This window comes from Scyliorhinus torazame, chromosome 11, assembly GCF_047496885.1.
Source record: "Scyliorhinus torazame isolate Kashiwa2021f chromosome 11, sScyTor2.1, whole genome shotgun sequence".
NCBI classification, from domain to species: domain Eukaryota; kingdom Metazoa; phylum Chordata; class Chondrichthyes; order Carcharhiniformes; family Scyliorhinidae; genus Scyliorhinus; species Scyliorhinus torazame.
In genome coordinates, this window is record NC_092717.1 from 249,218,969 (window position 1) to 249,243,698 (window position 24,730).

Below are 24,730 nucleotides of genomic sequence, written 5' to 3' on the forward strand. Positions count from 1 at the left end.
TTAACCTTAAGAGAATCATGAACAAGGACTCCCAAGTCCCTTTGTGCTTCTGATTTCCGAAGCATTTCCCCATTTAGAGAATAGTCTACGCCTAAATTCCTCCTTCCAAAGTGCATAACCTCACACTTTTCCACATTGTATTTCATTTGCCACTTCATTGCCCACTCTCCTAGCTTGTCCAAATCCTCCTGCAGCCCCCTTACTTCCTCAATACTACCTGTCTCTACAGATCTTTGTATCATCTGCAAACTTAGCAACAGTGCATTCAGTTCCTTCTTCCAGATCATTAATGTATATTGTGAAAAGTTGTGGTCCCAGCACCGACTCCTGAGGCACACCACTAGTCACCGGCTGCCATCCTGAAAAAGACCCCTTTATCCCCACTCTCTGCCTTCTGCCAGTCAGCCAATCCTCTGTCCACGCCAGGATCTTCCCCCGAATCCCCATGGGCTCTTAACTTATTTAACAATCTCCTATGCGGCACCTTGTCAAAGGCCTTCTGGAAATCTAAATAAATCACGTCCACTGGTTCTCCTTTGTCTAACTTCCTTGTTACTTCCTCAAAGAACTCAGATGTCAGGCACGACCTGCCCTTGACGAAGCCGTGCTGACTCAGTCCTATTTTCCCATGCACTTCCAAGTATCCGCAATCTCATCTTTAATAACGGACTCCAAAATCTTACCAATGACAGAAGTCAGGCTAACCGGCCTACAATTTCCAGTCTTCTGCCTCCCTTCTTAAACAGGGGTGATACGTTAGCCACTTTCCAGTCCTCTGGGCCCCTTCCCGCCTCCAGTGATTCCTGAACGATCATCAAAGCCTCCACAATCTCCTCAGCTTCTCTTTCAGGACCCTGGGGTGTAGTCCATCCGGTCCAGGCGACTTATCCACCTGCAGACCTTGCAGTTTCCCCAGAACCTTCTTCGTAATGACCACTTCACTCACCTGACCCCTGGAGCTCTGGCATCCCACTGGTGTCAAGACTGATGCAAAGTAACTATTCAGTTCACCGGCTTCTTTAGTTGCCTATTACTACTTCTCCAGCCACATTCTCCAGCGGTCCAGTGTCTATTTTTGCCTCTGACCTTTTATTGAAAAAACGAAATGAAAATCACTTATTGTCACAAGTCAGCTTCAATGAAGTTACTGTGAAAAGCCCCTAGTCACCACATTCCAGCGCCTGTTCGGGGAGGCTGGTACAGGAATTGAACAGTGCTGCTGGCCTGCCTTGGCCTGCTTTAAAAGCCAGCGATTTAGCCCAGTGAGCTAAACCAGCCCCCGTTCCTCTTCCTTTATATAATTCTAGTTAGCTTTCCTGCTCTGCACCAGGCAACTGTACCTATTGGTCAATTCAAATCTAACAACTATAGTGGGAGTTAACAGATGTTACTAGATTCTATGACACAGCATACACATGCAAATCCATAAAAGGTTAAACTTTTATTGATCATTTTCCACAATCATGTTTGTTGGGTTGAATGGAGGGGAGGGGGGGGGTTGGTGTAGGGGCGGCCGCAGGACGTACACAGCCCCGCTGACTATTTGGCGCTGGTATATTTGGTGACAGCTTTGGTGCCCTCAGAGACAGCATGTTTGGCCAGCTCCCCAGGAAGGAGCAGGCGGACAGCGGTCTGTACTTCCCGGCTAGTAATGGTGCTCCGCTTGTTGTACTGAGTCAGTCGTGAAGCTTCAGTTGCAATCCGTTCAAATACGTCATTCACAAAGGAGTTCATGATGCTCATGGCCTTGCTGGAGATCCCAGTGTCAGGGTGCACCTGCAGAGAGGGAGAGAGACAGCAAGATCACAGATCAAACCAACCCCCTTTCAAATTCTTTTTAAAAAAATAAACATTTGCGAGGTTGTGCGGCTGGACAACAGCACAATAAATAATGTACACAAATCAAAAGCCATCTCCCTCCCTTACAGAACCCACCGTTATTAACCCCCTACTCCAAGCTAAACTAACCCCCCCCCCCTCTCTGCTGAAGATTAATTTTCCAGTCGACAAACGGTTGGCACCTCCAGGCAAACCCCAACATTAACCCTCAAGGCGGCAAACTGGCCCAGTTTCTAATTCAACATCCAGCTTACTTTTAGTTTCCCACCACCCCTCCTGCCCCACGTCATTCCCACCCGGAACCTGCCCCACAACAATTCTCCCTCCCCAAGGCCAGCACATTCTTCCTCAAGATACAGGGTCCCAAAACTGCTCACTTATTCTAAATGGGGTCTGACCACATTCTGCTCGGTTTTCTCCTGCATACTGCTGCCTTGGTCCTCCTAGACAGCAGCAGTCGTGGGTTTGGAAGGTGGGGTGGGTTACTGCAGTGCATTTAATGAAGATTTACTTGGCAGATCACCAAGAGGAGAATGAATCCTCCCACTACACAAGTATCCATCTGTATTTCATGTCACCGTCACCATTTCAATGCACAGGGCTCCTCCTTCTATAGGGAAGGACTGTTCTGTCACAATTGCTGCATTTATGGCAACAGTTAGTTGGGGAAAACTGCCTGAACAAGTGAGGAGATAGAGGGGCAGGGTTGAAAGAGGGGCAGGGTTGAACCAAGGTCAACATCAATCGACTCACTGAACAAGAGGCAAACACAATGACGAACTACAGCATTGTGCTGTAATCGAGAGGCCTAGATGGATTCACTGGGGTCATGGGCTCAAGTCCCACCCCAGTAGATGGTAAACACAGTTGTTTCCAGGCAAACCACCTCCTTACCTGGCCAGCCCTCCACGTGCAAGTCAGGGCCCTCCACGTGCAAGTCGGGGCCCTCCACGTGCAAGTCGGGGCCCTCCACGTGCAAGTCGGGGCCCTCCACGTGCAAGTCGGGGCCCTCCACGTGCAAGTCGGGGCCCTCCACGTGCAAGTCGGGGCCCTCCACGTGCAAGTCGGGGCCCTCCACGTGCAAGTCGGGGCCCTCCACGTGCAAGTCGGGGCCCTCCACGTGCAAGTCGGGGCCCTCCACGTGCAAGTCGGGGCCCTCCACGTGCAAGTCGGGGCCCTCCACGTGCAAGTCGGGGCCCTCCACGTGCAAGTCGGGGCCCTCCACGTGCAAGTCGGGGCCCTCCACGTGCAAGTCGGGGCCCTCCACGTGCAAGTCGGGGCCCTCCACGTGCAAGTCGGGGCCCTCCACGTGCAAGTCGGGGCCCTCCACGTGCAAGTCGGGGCCCTCCACGTGCAAGTCGGGGCCCTCCACGTGCAAGTCGGGGCCCTCCACGTGCAAGTCGGGGCCCTCCACGTGCAAGTCGGGGCCCTCCACGTGCAAGTCGGGGCCCTCCACGTGCAAGTCGGGGCCCTCCACGTGCAAGTCGGGGCCCTCCACGTGCAAGTCGGGGCCCTCCACGTGCAAGTCGGGGCCCTCCACGTGCAAGTCGGGGCCCTCCACGTGCAAGTCGGGGCCCTCCACGTGCAAGTCGGGGCCCTCCACGTGCAAGTCGGGGCCCTCCACGTGCAAGTCGGGGCCCTCCACGTGCAAGTCAGGGCCCTCCACGTGCAAGTCGGGGCCCTCCACGTGCAAGTCGGGGCCCTCCACGTGCAAGTCGGGGCCCCCGCAATGTGGTCAAGTCAGACTGCTCTCCGAAATGGCTATGCAAGCCCTCGGTTCAAGGGCAATTAGGGATGGGCAACAAGTGCTTCCCAGCAATACCCACATCCCATGGAATTCAATCAATCAATTCATCCCAATGTGCAGAAATCTCCGGGCACTCCGGTTTCCTCCCACAGTCCAAAGATGTGCCGGTTAGGTGGATGAACCACGATAAATCATTCGTTAGTGTCCAAAGATTGCCTAAAGGTTAGGTAGGGTTACAGGGGAATAGGTAGGGAGCTCTGTCAGAGGGTCAGTGCAGATTTGATGGGCCAAATGGTCCCCATCCACACTGCAGGAATTTTATGAAACATTAAAGCTGGAAGATGCCACATTAAAAATCAAAGTGAAGAGTTACTGTTACCTGCTTGAGGACCTTGTAAATGTAAACCGAGTAACTCTCCTTCCGTTTCTGTCTACGTTTCGAAGGCTTCTTATCTCCATTAGCGGTTTTGGGGGCTGCCTTCTTCTTCACTAGTTCATTCACCATGACAACCACTAAAACCACAACCTCCCAGGTATAACTCCAAACTCAGAGAGCCCCACACCAGCACAAATCTTTAAATACAGGCCTCACAATTCGAATTAAAATAATTGTCCAATTCTCCCCATGACCAGCTGCCCCCTGATCAATCACACCTGACCCTCCCCCAATTACCCCTCAAAATCGATCAATGAGCCTGGGGACAAGTGAATCTCGAGTGACATCTTTGAAAAGACAACAAAACCACTTCATGCACCACTAATTCAAAAGGAAGAAGTTAGGGGGGGGGTGCGAACAAACCTCCCTTTAATTTACAACAAATTGATATTGATTTGTCAATTTACCCAGGAAGGCCACTGGAGGTGAAGAATGGGAGTGGCCCAGGGGGCAGGGTGAGGTGTTTATCTGACATCCCAGTAACAGAGACAGGCCTTCCTCCCACATTGACTGATCCCACCTGCCATTAATCTTGTTTTTCAATGCACAAGAACAGGAGGAGGCCCATTCAGCCCCTCGAGCCTGTTACACTGTCACAGGAGGAGGCCTATTCAGCCCCTCGAGCCTGTTACTCAGGAACAGTAGGATCCCATTCAGCCCCTCGAGCCTGTTACACTGTCACAGGAGGAGGCCCATTCAGCCCCTCGAGCCTGTTACACAGGAACAGGAGGAGGCCCATTCAGCCCCTCGAGCCTGTTACACTGTCACAGGAGGAGGCCCATTCAACCCCTCGAGCCTGTTACACAGGAATAGGAGGAGCCCATTCAGCCCCTCGAGCCTGTTACACAGGAACAGGAGGAGGCCCATTCAGCCCCTCGAGACTGTTACTCAGGAACAGGAGGAGCCCATTCAGCCCCTCGAGCCTGTTACACTGTCACAGGAGGAGGCCCATTCAACCCCTCGAGCCTGTTACACAGGAACAGGAGGAGGCCCATTCAGCCCCTCGAGCCTGTTACACAGGAACAGGAGGAGGCCCATTCAACCCCTCGAGCTTGTGACACAGGATCAGGAGGAGGCCCATTCAGCCCCTCGGGCCTGTTACACAGGAACAGGATGAGGCCCATTCAGCCCCTCGAGCCTGTTACACAGGAACAGGAGGAGGCCCGTTCAGCCCCTCGAGCCTGTTACACTGTCACAGGAGGAGGCCCATTCAACCCCTCGAGCCTGTTACACTGTCACAGGAGGAGGCCCATTCAACCCCTCGAGCCTGTTACACAGGAACAGGAGGAGGCCCATTCAGCCCCTCGAGCCTGTTACACAGGAACAGGAGGAGGCCCATTCAACCCCTCGAGCTTGTGACACAGGATCAGGAGGAGGCCCATTCAGCCCCTCGGGCCTGTTACACAGGAACAGGAGGAGGCCCATTCAGCCCCTCGAGCCTGTTACACAGGAACAGGAGGAGGCCCGTTCAACCCCTCGAGCTTGTGACACAGGAACAGGAGCAGGCCCATTCAGCCCCTTGAGCCTCTTACACAGGAACAGGAGGAGGCCCATTCAGCCCCTCGAGCCTGTGACACAGGAACAGGAGGAGGCCCGTTCAGCCCCTCGAGCCTGTTACACAGGAACAGGAGGAGCCCATTCAGCCCCTCGAGCTTGTTACACAGGAACAGGAGGAGGCCCATTCAGCCCCTCGAGACTGTTACTCAGGAACAGGAGGAGCCCATTCAGCCCCTCGAGCCTGTTACACTGTCACAGGAGGAGGCCCATTCAACCCCTCGAGCCTGTTACACAGGAACAGGAGGAGGCCCATTCAGCCCCTCGAGCCTGTTACACAGGAACAGGAGGAGGCCCGTTCAGCCCCTCGAGCCTGTTACACAGGAACAGGCGGAGGCCCATTCAGCCCCTCGAGCCTGTTACACAGGAACAGGAGGAGGCCCATTCACCCCCTCAAGCCTGTTACACAGGTGGTGATATGAGACCGGGAATTGTTGTGAATTAAGACACAGAGAACAGAGTTTTGAATGAACTCAAATTTATGGGAGGGTAAAATGTGGGAGTGGAGCAGGGAGTGTGATACACAATCAATACTCTTGAGTCCACGTAGAGTCATATCGATTCAGCTTTAATCAGATAGAACTGTACCCAGCAGCGAAGTTACAGAAGTGAAGGCTGCTGGGGACGGCACAGGTTCTTATACCCCGACTCTCAGGGTGGGGCTATGTACATTGCCCAATGGTAGACCCCGCAGTCTAGCCAATGGTCATTCCTCTCTCTGGTACCGCAATTCCTGGTATTACCACATTCACCTCCTGTTAAAAAAGAGCCAGCGGGGTGATGGCCAGTATTACTGTTGCCTTTGAGGGGCGACCTGATAGAGGTATACAAAATTATGAGGGGCATAGACAGAGTGGATAGTCAGAGGCTTTTCCCCAGGGTAGAGGGGTCAATTACTAGGGGGCATAGGTTTAAGGTGAGAGGGGCAAAGTTTAGAGTAGATGTACGAGGCAAGTTTTTTACGCAGAGGGTAGTGGGTGCATGGAACTCACTACCGGAGGAGGTAGTGGAGGCAGGGACGATAGGGACATTTAAGGGGCATCTTGACAAATATATGAATAGGATGGGAATAGAAGGATACGGACCCAGGAAGTGTAGAAGATTGTAGTTTAGTCGGGCAGTATGGTCGGCACGGGCTTGGAGGGCCGAAGGGCCTGTTCCTGTGCTGTACATTTCTTTGTTCTTTGTTCTTTGTTCTTTGCATGGTAGGACCAGGTATTGCAGGTACCGTGATGTCGAGGATTGCGGAGAAAGTTCTTGCGTTGTTAATTTTCTTCATGGTGCTGCAATCAGACGATCGGGCGGCCTGGTCATCCTTGTGGAGCGTCTAAGTTTCGGCGGCGATCCTGGTGAGGGCCCCCGCGGTAGTGACTCCGGGAACGTGGTGTCTTCCTCCCAGGCAGTTTCGTCACCCCTAGGCGGCGCTGTAAGGTCGAAAGATGGGCAGAAGGAAGGGGTGCCTGTAGGGGGCGTCGGTGCCTGCTCGGCTCTGGGTCGGGGTTCTGGCGGCAGTACTGACCCTCCGGTCAGGTACGGAGGGGGGGGGGGGGGCAGTGGCTCGGGCGCGCGTGGGGCTCCGGCGGGCGCCAGGTCCCGGAGGGAGACCGTATCTTGGCGTCCGTCGGGGAACGCTACGTAGGCGTACTGGGGGTTGGCATGCAGCAGGTGGACCCTCTCGACCAGCGAGTCCGACTTGTGCGCCCTCACATGTTTCCGCAGCAGGACAGTTCCGGGTGTTGCTAGCCAGGTGGGGAGCGAGGTCCCCGAGGAGGACTTCCTGGGGAAGACAAGGAGACATTCATGAGGTGTCTGGTTCGTGTTAGTACATGTGGTGTTGGGTGCTCTGAGGTACAGATGAACCAACACGGTTGCAATTTGTAGCGCACAAAGACTCCGTGAGACGAATAGAGTGAAGTCGATGAGGCTTTATTAAGTGTGTCTGTTCCCCAGCAGCCCGATAGTAAACTGGCCTGCGGGGGAAGAAACGGCTTCTTATACTCCGCCTTCAGGGCGGAGCTTGAGGTCAACGGCCAACCAGGACCCAGGATCTGTCAGCCAATGACATTAGGGCTTCCAGTCCCACATGACCCCCAATACATACTACCACATTCACCCCTTGTCAAAAATGAACCCGGCGGGGTGATGCTTCGTATGGTGGTAAGGGTTTACAGGGCTGGTCCTGGGAGGATAGAACAGTTACATGGTAGTACAGTATTGGACAGTTTCGTCCTGTTACAACTATTTACAGAGGGTATAGGAAAAACAAAATATTCATTGAACAGTCCATCTTTGTTTTACATCGACGCCACGAGTCGGTCGGGCGGTCTGGTCGTCCGTGTCGATCGCCTCGGCCCCGGCGGTGGTGGTGGTGCTTGTACCAGCGTTGTCACCTCCGGGAGCCGCACGGTTTCAGCTGTCGGTGCAAAGGGGAGGGGGACTGATCCTCCTGGGAAGGGGCGGTCGCGGGGTGCGGCGGTGGCAGGAAGGGGGGCGGTTGGGTTGATGGTGTCGGGGGGGTGTGCGTGTTGCCGGCGGGCGCCAGATCCCGCAGGGAGACCGTGTCCTGTCGGCCGTCGGGGTACTCCACGTAGGCGTACTGGGGGTTCGCGTGGAGGAGGTGAACCCTTTCGACCAACGGGTCCACCTTATGTGCCCGCACGTGCTTTCAGAGCAAGATGGGTCCTGGGGCCGCCAGCCAGGTCGGCAGCGACGTTCCAGAGGAGGACCTCCTAGGGAAAACAAGGAGACGCTCATGTGGCGTTTGATTAGTGCTCGTACATAATAACGACCGGATGGAATGGAGAGCGTCCGGGAGGACCTCCTGCCACCGTGAAACTGGGAGATCCCTGGACCGTAGGGCCAGTAGGACGGCCTTCCAGACCGTGCCGTTCTCCCTCTCTACTTGCCCGTTCCCCCGGGGGTTGTAGCTGGTCGTCCTGCTTGAGGCTATGCCCTTGCTGAGCAGGAACTGGCGCAGCTCGTCACTCATGAAAGAGGACCCCCTGTCGCTGTGGATGTATGCGGGGTAACCGAACAGTGTGAAGATGCTGTTCAGGGCTTTAATGACTGTGGCCGCGGTCATGTCAGAACAGGGAATGGCAAAAGGGAAGCGGGAGTATTCGTCCACCACATTAAGAAAATATGCGTTGCGGTCGGTGGAGGGGAGTGGCCCTTTGAAATCGAGACTGAGGCGTTCAAAGGGGCGGGAAGCCTTAATCAGGTGCGCTCCATCTGGCCTGAAAAAATGCGGCTTGCATTCCGCGCAGATGTGGCAGTCCCTTGTGACTGTACGGACCTCTTCTAAAGAGTATGGGAGATTGCGGGACTTGATGAAGTGGTAAAACCGAGTGACCCCCGGGTGGCAGAGGTCCTCGTGGAGGGTTTGGAGGCGGTTAATTTGTGCGTTGGCACATTTGCCGCGGGATAGGGCATCGGACGGCTCGTTCAGCTTTCCGGGACGATACAAAATCTCATAGTTGAAGATGGAGAGCTCGATCCTCCACCTTAAGATCTTGTCGTTTTTGATTTTGCCCCGCTGTGCATTATCGAACATGAAGGCTACCGACCGTTGGTCGGTGAGGAGAGTGAATCTCCTGCCGGCCAGGTAATGCCTCCAATGTCGCACAGCTTCCACTATGGCTTGGGCTTCCTTTTCTACTGAAGAGTGGCGGATTTCTGAGGCGTGGAGGGTCCGGGAGAAAAAGGTCACGGGTCTGCCCGCTTGGTTAAGGGTGGCCGCTAGAGCTACGTCGGAGGCGTCGCTCTCGACCTGGAAGGGGAGGGACTCGTCGATGGCGCTCATCGTGGCCTTTGCGATATCCGCTTTGATGCGGCTGAAGGCCTGGCAAGCCTCTGTCGACAGAGGGAAGGTCGCGGTCTGTATTAGGGGGCGGGCCTTGTCTGCGTACTGGGGGACCCACTGGGCGTAGCATGAAAAGAACCCCAAGCAGCGTTTCAGGGCTTTTGGGCAGTGCGGGAGGGGAAATTCCATGAGTGCGCGCATACGTTCGGGGTCGGGGCCTATTATCCCATTGCGCACTACGTAGCCCAGAGTGGCTAGCCGATCGGTGCTAAAAACGCACTTGTCCTCGTTGTACGTGAGGTTCAAGGCTTTGGCGGTCTGGAGGAATTTTTGGAGGTTGGCGTCGTGGTCCTGCTGATCGTGGCCGCAGATGGTTACATTGTCGAGATACGGGAACTTGGCCCGCAACCCATGTTGATCAACCATTCGGCCCATCTCCCGTTGGAAGACCGAGACCCCGTTTGTGACGCCAAAAGGGACCCGTAGGAAATGGTATAATCGCCCGTCTGCCTCGAAGGCTGTGTACTTGCGGTCACTTGGGCGGATGGGGAGCTGATGGTAGGCGGACTTGAGGTCCACGGTGGAGAAGACTTTATATTGGGCAATCCGGTTGACCATGTCGGATATGCGGGGCAGAGGGTACGCGTCTAGTTGTGTGTACCTGTTGGTGGTCTGGCTATAGTCAATGACCATCCTTTGTTTCTCCCCTGTCTTCACTACTACCACCTGTGCTCTCCAGGGACTATTGCTGGCCTGGATTATGCCCTCCTTTAGTAGCCGCTGGACTTCGGACCGAATGAAGGTCCGGTCCTGGGCGCTGTACCGTCTGCTCCTAGTGGCGACGGGTTTGCAATCCGGGGTGAGGTTCGCAAACAAGGACGGGGGTTGCACCTTGAGGATTGCGAGGCCGCAGATAGTGAGTGGGGGTATTGGGCCGCCGAATTTGAACGTAAGGCTCTGTAGATTGCACTGGAAGTCTAATCCCAGTAATGTGGGGGCGCAGAGTTGTGGAAGGACGTGTAGCTTGTAGTTTTTGAACTCCCTCCCCTGCACCGTTAGGGTAACTATGCAGAATCCCTGGATCTGTACGGAGTGGGATCCTGCAGCTAGGCAAATCTTTTGTGCGCTGGGATAGGTGGTCAAGGAACAGCGTCTTACCGTGTCGGGGTGTATAAAGCTCTCCGTGCTCCCGGAGTCGACTAGGCATGGCGTCTCGTGGCCATTTATTAGCACCGTTGTCGTCGTCGTCTGGAGTGTCCGGGGCCGAGCTTGATCGAGCGTCATCGAAGCGAGCCGTGGTTGTAGTAGTGGAGTGGGGTCCGTTGTTGCTGTCCAAGATGGCGTCGGGGATGGACAAAATGGCCGCCCCCATACATCGCACGTGGCTGGGGGGCCACAAGATGGTGGCGGGGGTGGACAAAATGGCCGCCCCCACGCGTCGTACAGGTCTGGGGTGGTCCAAGATGGCGGCGCCCCTCCTCCCCTCGTGGTGGCCGGGACCCAAAATGGCGGCGTCTGCGGGTCGCACATGGTGTGCAGGGGGGACTGGGGAGCGCTAGGACCGCGCGGAGCTCCCTCACCGGGGACAGCGGTGGTCGGGGCCCAAGTAGGTGGCGCTGGCGGGTCAGGCGTGGGGCGCGGGACGGGGGTGAGGGTGGCGTTAGGGACGCACAAAACTCCCTCCTCTCCGTGGAGAGTGTTGGCCGGGACCCAAAGCGGTAGCGCCGGCGGCGGGTCATACATGGGCTGCGGGGAGGGGGGTTGGGGAGCGTAAGCGGCGTGCAGAGCTCCCAGATCTCCCGGGACCGCGGTGGTCGGGACCCAAAGTGGCTGCGCCTGCGGGTCGTACATGGCGTGCTGGGGGGGTTGGGGCGCGTAAACTGCTTGCAGGGCTCCCTGTTCTCCCGGGACAGCGGCGACCTCGCGGGACCGGCACACAACCGCATAATGGCCCTTTTTCCCGCAGCTTTTGCAGATAGCTGCGCGGGCCGGGCAGCGCTGTCGGGGGTGTTTCGCCTGGCCGCAGAAATAACAGCGGGCGCCCCCGGTGCGACTCGGCGTTTGGACCGCGCAAGCCTGTGGGGGGGGTAGGGGGGGGGGGTGGTAGGGGGTTTGCCGCGACGGGTACGTACGGGGCCCAATGGGTTGCCGCGCGGTCGGGGCCGTAGGCGCGGGTATTACGCGCGGCCACGTCTATGGAGGCTGCTAGGGCCCGTGCCTCTGAGAGTCCTAGCGACTCTTTTTCTAGAAGTCTTTGGCGGATTTGGGAGGATTGCATACCTGCCACAAAAGCATCGCGCATTAACATGTCCGTGTGTTCGTTTGCATTCACCGAGGGGCAGCTGCAGGCTCGTCCCAAAATCAGCAGCGCGGCGTAGAACTCGTCCATCGATTCTCCGGGAGCTTGCCGTCTCGTCGCGAGCTGGTAGCGAGCGTAGATTTGGTTAACTGGGCGGACATAGAGACTTTTCAGTGCTGCGAACGCCGTCTGGAAATCGTCTGAGTCTTCGATGAGGGAGAAAATCTCCGTGCTCACCCTCGAGTGCAGGACCTGCAGTTTTTGTTCGTCTGAGACTCGGCCGGTGGTCGTTCTGAGGTAGGCCTCGAAGCAAGTCTGCCAGTGCTTGAAGGCTGCTGCCGCGTTCACTGCGTGGGGGCTGATCCTCAGGCATTCCGGAATGATCCTGAGCTCCATAGTCCTTTTTAGGCACGCTTAATAAATTGTAGCGCACAAAGACTCCATGAGACGAATAGAGTGAAGTCGATGAGGCTTTATTAAGCGTGTCTGTTCCCCCGCAGCTCGATAGTAAACTGGCCTGCGGGGGAAGACTCCGGCTTCTTATACTCCGCCTTCAGGGCGGAGCTAGAGGTCAACGGCCAACCAGGACCCGGGATCTGTCAGCCAATGACATTAGGGCTTCCAGTCCCACATGACCCCCAATACATACTACCACAACGCGGCAGCAGCTTTCAAGCATTGGCAGACTTGTTTCGAGGCCTACCTCAGAACGGCCACCGGCCGGGTCACAGAAGACCAAAAACTACAGGTCCTGCACTCGAGGTTAAGCACGGAGATTTTCTCTTTCATCGAAGACGCAGAGGATTTCCAGACGGCGTTCGCAGCACTGAAAAGTCTCTATGTCCGCCCAGTAAACCAGATCTACGCCCGCTATCAACTCGCGACGAGACGGCAAAGTCCCGGAGAATCGATAGATGAATTCTACGCCGCGCTACTAATTTTGTGACGAGCCTGCAGCTGCCCTTCGGTGAACACAAATGAACACACGGACATGTTAATGCGCGATGCTTTTGTGGCAGGTATGAACTCCTCCCAAATCCGCCAAAGACTTCTGGAAAAAGAGTCGCTCGGACTCTCAGAGGCACGGGCCCTAGCAGCCTCCCTAGACGTGGCCGCGCGTAATACCCGCGCCTACGGCCCCGACCGCGCGGCAGCCCATCGGGCTCCATACGTACCCGTCGCGACAAACCCACCGCCCCCCCCCGGACACCCCACAGGCTTGCGCAGTCCAAACGCCAAGTTGCACCGGGGGCGCCCGCTGCTATTTCTGCGGCCAGGCGAAACACCCCCGGCAGCGCTGCCCGGCCCGCGCAGCAATCTGCAAGAGCTGCGGGAAAAAAGGCCATTTTGCGGTTGTGTGCCGGTCCCGGGAGGTCGCCGCGGTCCCGGGAGAACAGGGAGCCCTGCACGCCGCTTACGCTCCCCAACCCCCCCAGCGCTCCATGTACGACCCGCAGGCGCAGCCACTCTGGGTCCCGACCACCGCGGTCCCGGGAGAAGAGGGAGTTCTGCGCGGCTCTAACGCCCCCCAACCCCCCCACCCCCCGCGCCCCACGTATGACCCGCCGGCGCTACCAATTTGGGTCCCGACCGCCGCTGTCCCCAGAGATGAGGGAGCCCCGCGCGTTCCTAACGCTCCCCAACCCCCCCAGCGCCCCATGTGTGACCCACAGACGCCGCCATTTTGGGTCCCGGCCACCACGAGGGGAGGAAGGGCGCCGCCATCTTGGACCACCCCAGACCTGTACGACGCATGGGGGCGGCCATTTTGTCCACCCCCGCCGCCATCTTGTGACCCCCCAGCCATGTGCGATGCATGGGGGCAGCCATTTTGTTCATCCCGACGCCATCTTGGACGGCAACAACGGACCCCAGTGTCGACGGCTCCACGGGGTTCGAGGAAGACGCTCCACTACTACAACCACGTCTCGCTTCAATAACGCTCGACCAAGCTCGGCCCCGGACACTCCAGACGACGACGACAACGGTGCTAATAAACGGGCACGAGACACCATGCCTAGTCGACTCCAGGAGCAAGGAGAGCTTTATCCACCCCGACACGGTAAGACGCTGTTCCTTGACCACCTACCCCAGCGCACAAAAGATTTCCCTCGTTGCAGGATCCCACTCCGTACAGATCAAAGGTTTCTGCATAGTTACCCTAACGGTGCAGGGGAGGGAGTTCAAAAACTACAAGCTACACGTCCTTCCACAACTCTGCGCCCCCACATTACTGGGATTAGACTTCCAGTGCAATCTACAGAGCCTTACCTTCAAATTCGGCGGCCCAGTACCCCCACTCACTATCTGCGGCCTCGCAATCCTCAAGGTGCAACCCCCGTCCTTGTTTGCGAACCTCACCCCGGATTGCAAACCCGTCGCCACTAGGAGCAGACGGTACAGCGCCCAGGACCGGACCTTCATTCGGTCCGAAGTCCAGCGGCTACTAAAGGAAGGCATAATCCAGGCCAGCAATAGTCCCTGGAGAGCACAGGTGGTAGTAGTGAAGACAGGGGAGAAACAAAGGATGGTCATAGACTATAGCCAGACCATCAACAGGTACACACAACTAGACGCGTACCCTCTCCCCCGCATATCCGACATGGTCAATCGGATTGCCCAATATAAAGTCTTCTCCACCGTGGACCTCAAGTCCGCCTACCATCAGCTCCCCATCCGCCCAAGTGACCGCAAGTACACAGCCTTCGAGGCAGACGAGCGATTATACCATTTCCTGAGGGTCCCATTTGGCGTCACAAACGGGGTCTCGGTCTTCCAACGGGAGATGGACCGAATGGTTGATCAACACGGGTTGCGGAACACGTTCCCGTATCTCGACAATGTAACCATCTGCGGCCACGACCAGCAGGACCACAACGCCAACCTCCAAAAATTCCTCCAGACCGCTAAAGCCTTGAACCTCACGTACAACGTGGACAAGTGCGTTTTTAGCACCAACCGGCTAGCAATTCTGGGCTACGTAGTGCGCAATGGGATAATAGGCCCCGATCCCGAACGTATGCGCGCCCTCATGGAATTTCCCCTCCCGCACTGCTCAAAAGCCCTGAAACGCTGCCTGGGGTTCTTTTCATACTACGCCCAGTGGGTCCCCCAGTACGCAGACAAGGCCCGCCCCCTAATACAGACCATGACCTTCCCTCTGTTGACCGAGGCTTGCCAGGCCTTCAGCCGCATCAAAGCTGACATCGCAAAGGCCACGATGCGCGCCATCGACAAGTCCCTCCCCTTCCAGGTCAAGAGCGATGCCTCCGACGTAGCTCTAGCGACCACCCTTAACCAAGCGGGCAGACCCGTGACCTTTTTCTCCCGAACCCTCCACGCTTCAGAAATCCGCCACTCCTCAGTGGAAAAGGAAGCCCAAGCCATAGTGGAAGCGGTGCGACATTGGAGGCATTACCTGGCCGGCAGGAGATTCACTCTCCTCACGGACCAACGGTCGGTAGCCTTCATGTTCGATAATGCACAGCGGGGCAAAATCAAAAATGACAAGATCTTAAGGTGGAGGATCGAGCTCTCCACCTTCAACTACGAGATCTTGTATCGTCCCGGAAAGCTGAACGAGCCGTCCGATGCCCTATCCCGCGGCACATGTGCCAACGCACAAATTAACCGCCTCCAAACCCTCCACGAGGACCTCTGCCACCCGGGGGTCACTCGGTTTTTCCACTTTATCAAGTCCCGCAACCTCCCATACTCCTTAGAGGAGGTCCGTACAGTCACAAGGAACTGCTACATCTGCACAGAATGCAAACCGCATTTTTTCAGGCCGGATGGTGCGCACCTGATTAAGGCTTCCTGCCCCTTTGAACGCCTTAGTCTGGATTTCAAAGGGCCCCTCCCCTCCACCGACCGCAACATATACTTCCTTAATGTGGTGGACGAGTACTCTCGCTTCCCATTCGCCATCCCCTGCTCTGACATGACCGCGGCCACAGTCATTAAAGCCCTGAACACCATCTTCACACTGTTCGGTTGCCCCGCATACGTCCACAGCGACAGGGGGTCCTCTTTCATGAGTGACGAGCTGCGCCAGTTCCTGCTCAGCAAGGCCATAGCCTCAAGCAGGACGACCAGCTACAACCCCCGGGGGAACAGGCAAGTAGAGAGGGAGAACGGCACGGTCTGGAAGACCGTCCTACTGGCCCTACGGTCCAGGGACCTCCCAGTTTCACGGTGGCAGGAGGTCCTCCCGGACGCTCTCCACTCCATCCGGTCGCTATTGTGTACGAGCACTAATCAAACGCCTCATGAGCGTCTCCTTGTCTTCCCTAGGAGGTCCTCCTCTGGAACGTCGCTGCCGACCTGGCTGGCGGCCCCAGGACCGTTGGTCGAAAGGGTTCACCTCTCCACGCGAACCCGCAGTACGCTTACGTGGAGTACCCCGACGGCCGACAGGACACGGTCTCCCTGCGAGATCTGGCGCCCGTCGGCAACACACACACACCCCCGACACCATTCACCCAACCCCCCCCCCTTTCCTGCCACCGCCGCACCCCGCGACCGCCCCCTTCCCAGGAGGATCGGTTCCCCTCCCCTCAGCACCGACCAAGAATAAAGCCCAAGCTGAAACCGTAAGGTTCCCGGAGACGACAACACCGGTACAAGCACCACCACCACCACCGGGGCCGAGGCGATCGACACGGACGACCAGTCCGCCCGACCGACTCGTGGCGTCGATCTAAATCAATATATGGACTTTTCATAAGAACATTTTGCTTTTTCTCCCGATACCTGCTGTAAATAGTTGCAACAGGACAAAATTGTACAATGCTGTATTGCCATATGAATGTTTTCCTCCCAGGACAAGCCCTGTAAACCCTTACCACCATGCGAAGCATCACCCCGCCGGGTTCATTTTTGACAAGGGGTGAATGTGGTAGTATGTATTAGGGGTAATGTGGGACTGGAAGCCCTAATGTCATTGGCTGACAGATCCCGGGTCCTGGTTGGCCGTTGACCTCTAGCTCCGCCCTGAAGGCGGAGTATAAGAAGCCGGAGTCCTCCCCCGCAGGCCAGTCTACTACCGAGCTGCGGGGGAACAGACACGCTTAATAAAGCCTCATCGACTTCACTCCATTCGTCTCTCGGAGTCTTTGTGCGCTACAGTTAGCACTGCTGTCTCACAGTGCCAGCGACCTGGGTTAGCACTGCTGTCTCACAGTGCCAGGGACCTGGGTTAACACTGCTGTCTCACAGTGCCAGGGATCCGGGTTAACACTGCTGCCTCACAGTGCCATAGACCCGGGTTAACACTGCTGTCTCACAGTGCCAGGGACCTGGGTTAACACTGCTGTCTCACAGTGCCAGGGACCCGGGTTAACACTGCTGTCTCACAGTGCCAGGGACCCGGGTTAACACTGCTGTCTCACAGTGCCAGGAACCCGGGTTAACACTGCTGTCTCACAGTGCCAGGGGCCCGGGTTAACACTGCTGTCTCACAGTGCCAGGGACCCGGGTTAACACTGCTGTCTCACAGTGCCAGGGACCCGGGTTAGCACTGCTGACTCACAGTGCCAGGGACCCGGGTTAACACTGCTGTCTCACAGTGCCAGAGACCTGAGTTAGCACTGCTCTCTAACAGTGCCAGGGACCTGGGTTAACACTGGTGTCTCACAGTGCCAGAGACCTGAGTTATCACTGCACTCTCACACTGCCAGCGACACGGGTTAGCACTGCTGTCTCACAGTGCCAGGGACCTGGGTTAACACTGCTGTCTCACAGTGCCAGGGACCCGGGTTAACACTGCTGTCTCACAGTGCCAGGGACCCGGGTTAACACTGCTGTCTCACAGTGCCAGGAACCCGGGTGAACACTGCTGTCTCACAGTGCCAGGGGCCCGGGTTAACACTGCTGTCTCACAGTGCCAGGGACCCGGGTTAACACTGCTGTCTCACAGTGCCAGGGACCCGGGTTAGCACTGCTGACTCACAGTGCCAGGGACCCGGGTTAACACTGCTGTCTCACAGTGCCAGAGACCTGAGTTAGCACTGCTCTCTAACAGTGCCAGGGACCTGGGTTAACACTGGTGTCTCACAGTGCCAGAGACCTGAGTTATCACTGCAGTCACACACTGCCAGCGACACGGGTTAGCACTGCTGTCTCACAGTGCCAGGGACCTGGGTTAACACTGCTGTCTCACAGTGCCAGGGACCCGGGTTAACACTGCTGTCTCACAGTGCCAGGGACCCGGGTTAACACTGCTGTCTCACAGTGCCAGGAACCCGGGTTAACACTGCTGTCTCACAGTGCCAGGGGCCCGGGTTAACACTGCTGTCTCACAGTGCCAGGGACCCGGATTAACACTGCTGTCTCACAGTGCCAGGGACCCGGGTTAGCACTGCTGACTCACAGTGCCAGGGACCCGGGTTAACACTGCTGTCTCACAGTGCCAGAGACCTGAGTTAGCACTGCTCTCTAACAGTGCCAGGGACCTGGGTTAACACTGGTGTCTCACAGTGCCAGAGACCTGAGTTATCACTGTAGTCTCACACTGCCAGCGACACGGGTTAGCACTGCTGTCTCACAGTGCCAGGGACCCGGGTTAACACTGCTGTCTCACAGTGCCAGGGACCCGGGTTAGCACTGCTCTCTCACAGTGCCAGGGACCCGGGTTAACACTGCTGTCTCACAGTGCCAGAGACCTGAGTTAGCACTGCTGTGTCACAGTGCCAGGGACCCGGATTAACACTGCTGCCTCACAGTGCTAGGGACCTGGGATAGCGCTGCTGCCTCACAGTGCCAGGCACCTGGGTTAAAACTGCTGTCTCACAGTGCCAGGGACCTGGGTTAGCACTGCTGTCTCACAGTGCCAGCGACCTGGGTTAGCACTGCTGTCTCACAGTGCCAGAGACCTGGGTTAACACTGCTGCCTCACAGTGCCAGGGACCCGGGTTATCACTGCTGCCTCACAGTGCCAGGGACCCAGGGTTAACACAGCTGTCTCACAGTGCCAGGGACCCGGGTTAACACTGCTGTCACACAGTGCCAGGGATCCGGTTTAACACTGCTGTCTCACAGTGCCAGGAATCCGGGTTAACACTGCTGTCTCACAGTGCCAGGGACCCGGGGTAACACTGCTGTCTCACAGTGCCAGGGACCCAGGGTTAACACTGGTGTCACACAGTGCCAAGTATCCGGGTTAGCACTGCTGTCGCACAGTGCCAGGGATCCGGGTTAGCACTGCTGTCTCACTGTGCCAGGGATCCGGGTTAGCACTGCTGCCTCCCAGTGCCAGGGACCCGGGTTAGCACTTCTGCCTCACAGTGCCAGCGACCTGGGTTAACACTGCTGTCTCACAGTGCCAGGGAACCGGATTAACACTGCTGTCTCACAGTGCCAGGGACACGGGTAAAAACAGGTGTCTCACAGTGCCAGGGACCTGGATTAACACTGCTGTCTCACAGCGCAAGGGAACAGGGTTAACACTGCTGTCTCACAGTGCCAGGGACCTGGGTCAACCCTGCTGTCTCACAGTGCCAGGGACCTGGATTAACACTGCTGCCTCACAGTGCCAGGGAACCGGGTTAACACTGCTGTCCCACAGTGCCAGGGAACCGGGTTAACACTGCTGTCTCACAGAGCCAGGGAGCCGGGTTAACACTGCTGCCTCACAGTGCCAGGGACTCGGGTTAACACTGCTGTCTCACAGTGCCAGGTAGCCGGGTTAACACTGCTGTCTCACAGTGCCAGGGACCCGGGTTAACACTGCTGTCTCACAGTGCCAGGGAGCCGGGTTAACACTGCTGTCTCACAGTGCCAGGGAACCTGGTTAACACTGCTGCCTCACAGTTCCCGGGACCAGCGTTAACACTGCTGCCTCACAGTGCCAGGAACCTGGGTTAACACTGCTGTCTCACAGTGCTAAGGACCTGGGTTAGCACTGCTGCCCCATAGTGCCAAGAAACCGGGTTAACACTGATGCCTCACAGTGCCAGGAACCTGGGTTAACACTGCTGCCTCACAGTGCCAGGGACCCGGGTTAACACTGCTGTCTCACAGCACCAGGGACCCGGGTTAACACTGCTGCCTCACAGTGCCAGGGACCCGGGTTAACACTGCTGTCTCACAGTGCCAGGGACCCGGGTTAGCACTGCTGTCTCACAGTGCCAGGGTTCCGGTTTAACACTGCTGCCTCACAGTGCCAGGGACCCGGGTTAACACTGCTTTCTCACAGTGCCAGGGACCCGGGTTAGCACTGCTGTCTCACAGTGCCAGGACCCGGGTTAACACTGCTGTCTCACTGTGCAAGGACCCGGGTTAACACTGCTGTCTCACTGTGCAAGGACCCGGGTTAACACTGCTTTCTCACAGTGCCAGGGACCCGGGCTAGCACTGCTGTCTCACAGTGCCAGGACCCGGGTTAACACTGCTGTCTCACTGTGCAAGGACCCGGGTTAACACTGCTGTCTCACAGTGCCAGGGACGCGGGTTAACACTGCTGTCTCAAAGTGCCAGGGACGCGGGTTAACACTGCTGTCTCTCGGTGCCAGGGACCCGGGTTCACACTGCTGTCTCAAAGTGCCAGGGACGCGGGTTAACACTGCTGTCTCACAGTGCCAGGAACCCGGGTTAACACTGCTGCCTCACAGAGCCAGGGACCCGGGTTAGCACTGCTGTCTCTCAACACCAGGGACATAAGAACATAGAACATAGAAAATACAGCACAGAACAGGCCCTTCGGCCCACGATGTTGTGCCGAACCTTTGTCCTAGATTAATCATAGATTATCATTGAATTTACAGTGCAGAAGGAGGCCATTCGGCCCTTTGAGTCTGCACCGGCTCTTGGAAAGAGCACCATACCCAAACTCAACACCTCCACCCAACACCAAGGGCAATTTGGACATTAAGGGCAATTTATCATTGGCCAATTCACCTAACCCGCACATCTTTGGACTGTGGGAGGAAACCGGAGCACCCGGAGGAAACCCACGCAGACACGGGGAGGACGTGCAGACTCCGCACAGACAATGACCCAAGCCGGAATCGAACCTGGGACCATGGAGCTGTGAAGCAATTGCGCTATCCACAATGCTACCGTGCTGCCCTTAAGAACAAATTAATCTACACTATATCTTTCTACCGTAATCCATGTACCGAGCCAATAGCTGCTTGAAGTTCCCTAATGTTTCCGACTCAACTACTTCCACAGGCAGTGCATTCCATGCCCCCACTACTCTCTGGGTAAAGAACCTACCTCTGATATCCCTCCTATATCTTCCACCTTTCACCTTAAATTTATGTCCCCTTGTAATGGTGTGTTCCACCCGGGGAAAAAGTCTCTTACTGTCTACTCTATCTATTCCCCTGATCATCTTATAAACCTCTATCAAGTCGCCCCTCATCCTTCTCCGCTCTAATGAGAAAAGGCCTAGCACCCTCAACCTTTCCTCGTAAGACCTACTCTCCATTCCAGGCAACATCCTGGTAAATCTTCTTTGCACCTTTTCCAGAGCTTCCACATCCTTCCTAAAATGAGGCGACCAGAACTGTACACAGTACTCCAAATGTGGCCTTACCAAAGTTTTGTACAGCTGCATCATCACCTCACGGCTCTTAAATTCAATCCCTCTGTTAATGAACGCGAGCACACCATAGGCCTTCTTCACAGCTCTATCCACTTGAGTGGCAACTTTCAAAGATGTATGAACATAGACCCCAAGATCTCTCTGCTCCTCCACATTGCCAAGAACTCTACCGTTAACCCTATATTCCGCATTCATATTTGTCCTTCCAAAATGGACAACCTCACACTTTTCAGGGTTAAACTCCATCTGCCACTTCTCAGCCCAGCTCTGCATCCTATCTATGTCTCTTTGCAGCCAACAACAGACCTCCTTACTATCCACAACTCCACCAATCTTCGTATCGTCTGCAAATTTACTGACCCACCCTTCAACTCCCTCATCCAAGTCATTAATGAAAATCGCAAACAGCAGAGGACCCAGAACTGATCCCTGCGGTACGCCACTGGTAACTGGGATCCAGGCTGAATATTTGCCATCCACCACCACTCTCTGACTTCTATCGGTTAGCCAGTTCGTTATCCAACTGGCCAAATTTCCCACTATCCCATGCCTCCTTACTTTCTGCATAAGCCTACCATGGGGAACTTTATCAAATGCCTTACTAAAATCCATGTACACTACATCCACTGCTTTACCTTCATCCACATGCTTGGTCACCTCCTCAAAGAATTCAATAAGATTTGTAAGGCAAGACCTACCCCTCACAAATCCGTGCTGACTATCCCTAATCAAGCAGTGTCTTTCCAGATGCTCAGAAATCCTATCCTTCAGTACCCTTTCCATTACTTTGCCTACCACCGAAGTAAGACTAACTGGCCTGTAATTCCCAGGGTTATCCCTAGTTCCTTTTTTGAACAGGGGCACGACATTCGCCACTCTCCAATTCCCTGGTACCACCCCTGTTGACAGTGAGGACGAAAAGATCATTGCCAACGGCTCTGCAATTTCATCTCTTGCTTCCCATAGAATCCTTGGATATATCCCGTCAGGCCCGGGGGACTTGTCTATCGGGACGTGGGGTAAAAGTGCTGTCTCACAGTGCCAGGGACCCGGGTTAACACTGCTGCCTCACTGTGCCAGGGACCCGGGTTAACACTGCTGTCTCAAAGTGCCAGGGACGCGGGTTAACACTGCTGTCTCTCGGTGCCAGGGACCCGGGTTCACACTGCTGTCTCAAAGTGCCAGGGACGCGGGTTAACACTGCTGTCTCACAGTGCCAGGAACCCGGGTTAACACTGCTGCCTCACAGAGCCAGGGACCCGGGTTAGGACTGCTGTCTCTCAACACCAGGGACGCGGGGTAAAAGTGCTGTCTCACAGTGCCAGGGACCCGGGTTAACACTGCTGCCTCACAGTGCCAGGGACCCGGGTTAACACTGCTGTCTCACAGTGCCAGGGACCCGGATTAACACTGCTGTCTCACAGTGCCAGGAACCCGGATTAACACTGCTGTCTCATAGTTCTGGGGACCCGGGATAACACTGCTGTCTCAGTGCCAGGGACACGGGTTAACACTGCTGTCTCACAGTGCCAGTGACCCGTGTTAACACTGCTGCCTCACAGTGCCTGCGACCTGGGTTGGCACTGCTGTCTCACAGTGCCAGCGACCTGGGTTAGCACTGCTGTCTCACAGTGCCAGGGATCCGGGTTAACACTGCTGTCTCACAGTGCCAGGGACCCGGGATAACACTGCTGTCTCACAGTGCCAGGGACTGGGTTAGCACTGCTGTCTCACAGTGCCAGGGACCTGGGTTAACACTGCTGTCTCACAGTGCCAGCAACCTCGGTTAGCACTGCTGTCTCACAGTGCTAGGGACCTGGGTTAGCACTGCTGCCTCACAGTGCCAGGCACCTGGGCTAACACTGCTGTCTCACAGTGCCAGCGACCTGGGTTGGCACTGCTCTCACAGTGCCAGCGACCTGGGTTAGCACTGCTGTCTCACAGTGCCAGGGATCCGGGTTAACACTGCTGTCTCACAGTGCCAGGGACCTGGGTTAACACTGCTGTCTCACAGTGCCAGGGAGCTGGGTTAACACTGCTGTCTCACAGTGCCAGGGATCCGGGTTAACTCTGCTGTCTCACAGTGCCAGGGACCCGGGTTAACACTGCTGTCTCACAGTGCCAGGGACCCGGGTTAACACTGCTGTCTCACAGTGCCAGGAACCCGGGTTAACACTGCTGTCTCACAGTGCCAGCGAGCTGAGTTATTACTGCAGTCTCACACTGCCAACGACACGGGTTAGCACTGCCGTCTCACAGTGCCAGGGGCCTGGGTTAACACTGCTGTCTCACAGTGCCAGGGGCCCGGGTTAACACTGCTGACTCACAGTGCCAGGGGCCCGGGTTAGCACTGCTGTCTCACAGTGCCAGGGACCCGGGTTAACACTGCTGTCTCACAGTGCCAGAGACCTGAGTTAGCATTGCTGTCTCACAGTGCCAGGGACCTGGGTTAACACTGCTGTCTCACAGTGCCAGGGCCCCGGGTTAACACTGCTGTCTCACAGTGCCAGGCACCTGGGTTAACACTGCTGTCTCACAGTGCCAGGAACCCGGTTTAGCACCGCTGTCTCACAGTGCCAGGGACCCGGGTTAACACTGCTGTCTCACAGTGCCAGACACCTGAGTTAGCACTGCTGTCTCACAGCGCCAGGGACCTGGGTTAACACTGGTGTCTCACAGTGCCAGAGACCTGAGTTATCACTGCAGTCTCACACTGCCAGCGACACGGGTTAGCACTGCCGTCTCACAGTGCCAGGGGCCCGGGTTAACACTGCTGTCTCACAGTGCCAGGGACCCTGGTTAACACTGCTTTCTCACAGTGCCACGGACCCGGGTTAGCACTGCTGTCTCGCACTGCCAGCGACACGGGTTAGCACTGCTGTCTCACTGTGCCAGGGGCCCGGGTTAACACTGCTGTCTCACAGTGCCAGCGAACAGGGTTAGCACTGCTGCCTCACAAAGCCAGGGACCCGGGTTAACACTGCTGCCTCACAGTGCCAGGGACCCGGGTTAACACCGCTGTCTCACAGTGCCATGGACCCGGGGTAATACTGCTGTCTCACAGTGCCAGGTACCTGGGTTAACACTGGTATCTCACAGTGCCAGAGACCTTAGTTTTCACTGCAGTCTCACACTGCCAGCGACACGGATTAGCACTACTGTCTCACAGTGCCAGGGATCTGGTTTAGAACTGCTGTCTCACAGTGCCAGGGACCTGGGTTAACACAGCTGTCACACAGTGCCAGGAAACTGGGTTAGCACTGCTGTCTCACAGTGCCAGGGACCCAGGATAACACTGCTGTCTCACAGTGCCAGCGACCTGGGTTAGCACTGCTGTCTCACAGTGCCAGGGATCCGGGTTAACACTGCTGTCTCACAGTGCCAGGGTCCCGGGATAACACTGCTGTCTCACAGTGCCAGGGACTGGGTTAGCACTGCTGTCTCGCAGTGCCAGGGACCTGGGTTAACACTGCTGTCTCACAGTGCCAGCAACCTCGGTTAGCACT

The 24,730-nt window shown here is 56.3% G+C and overlaps 1 protein-coding gene across 1 annotated transcript; it reads right to left on the reverse strand.

Annotated features, from left to right (window-relative positions):
- Window positions 1-1,428: 1,428 nt before the first annotated feature.
- On the reverse strand, window positions 1,429-4,135 carry h2bk1 (H2B.K variant histone 1). The gene is made up of 2 exons (XM_072468643.1): window positions 3,966-4,135; window positions 1,429-1,776 (listed from the first exon to the last, which is right to left on the reverse strand). Exons 1-2 carry the CDS (start codon window positions 4,089-4,091, stop codon window positions 1,540-1,542), a joined length of 363 nt encoding a protein of 120 aa, XP_072324744.1. The 5' UTR covers window positions 4,092-4,135; the 3' UTR covers window positions 1,429-1,539.
- Between the last annotated feature and the right edge of the window lie 20,595 nt (window positions 4,136-24,730).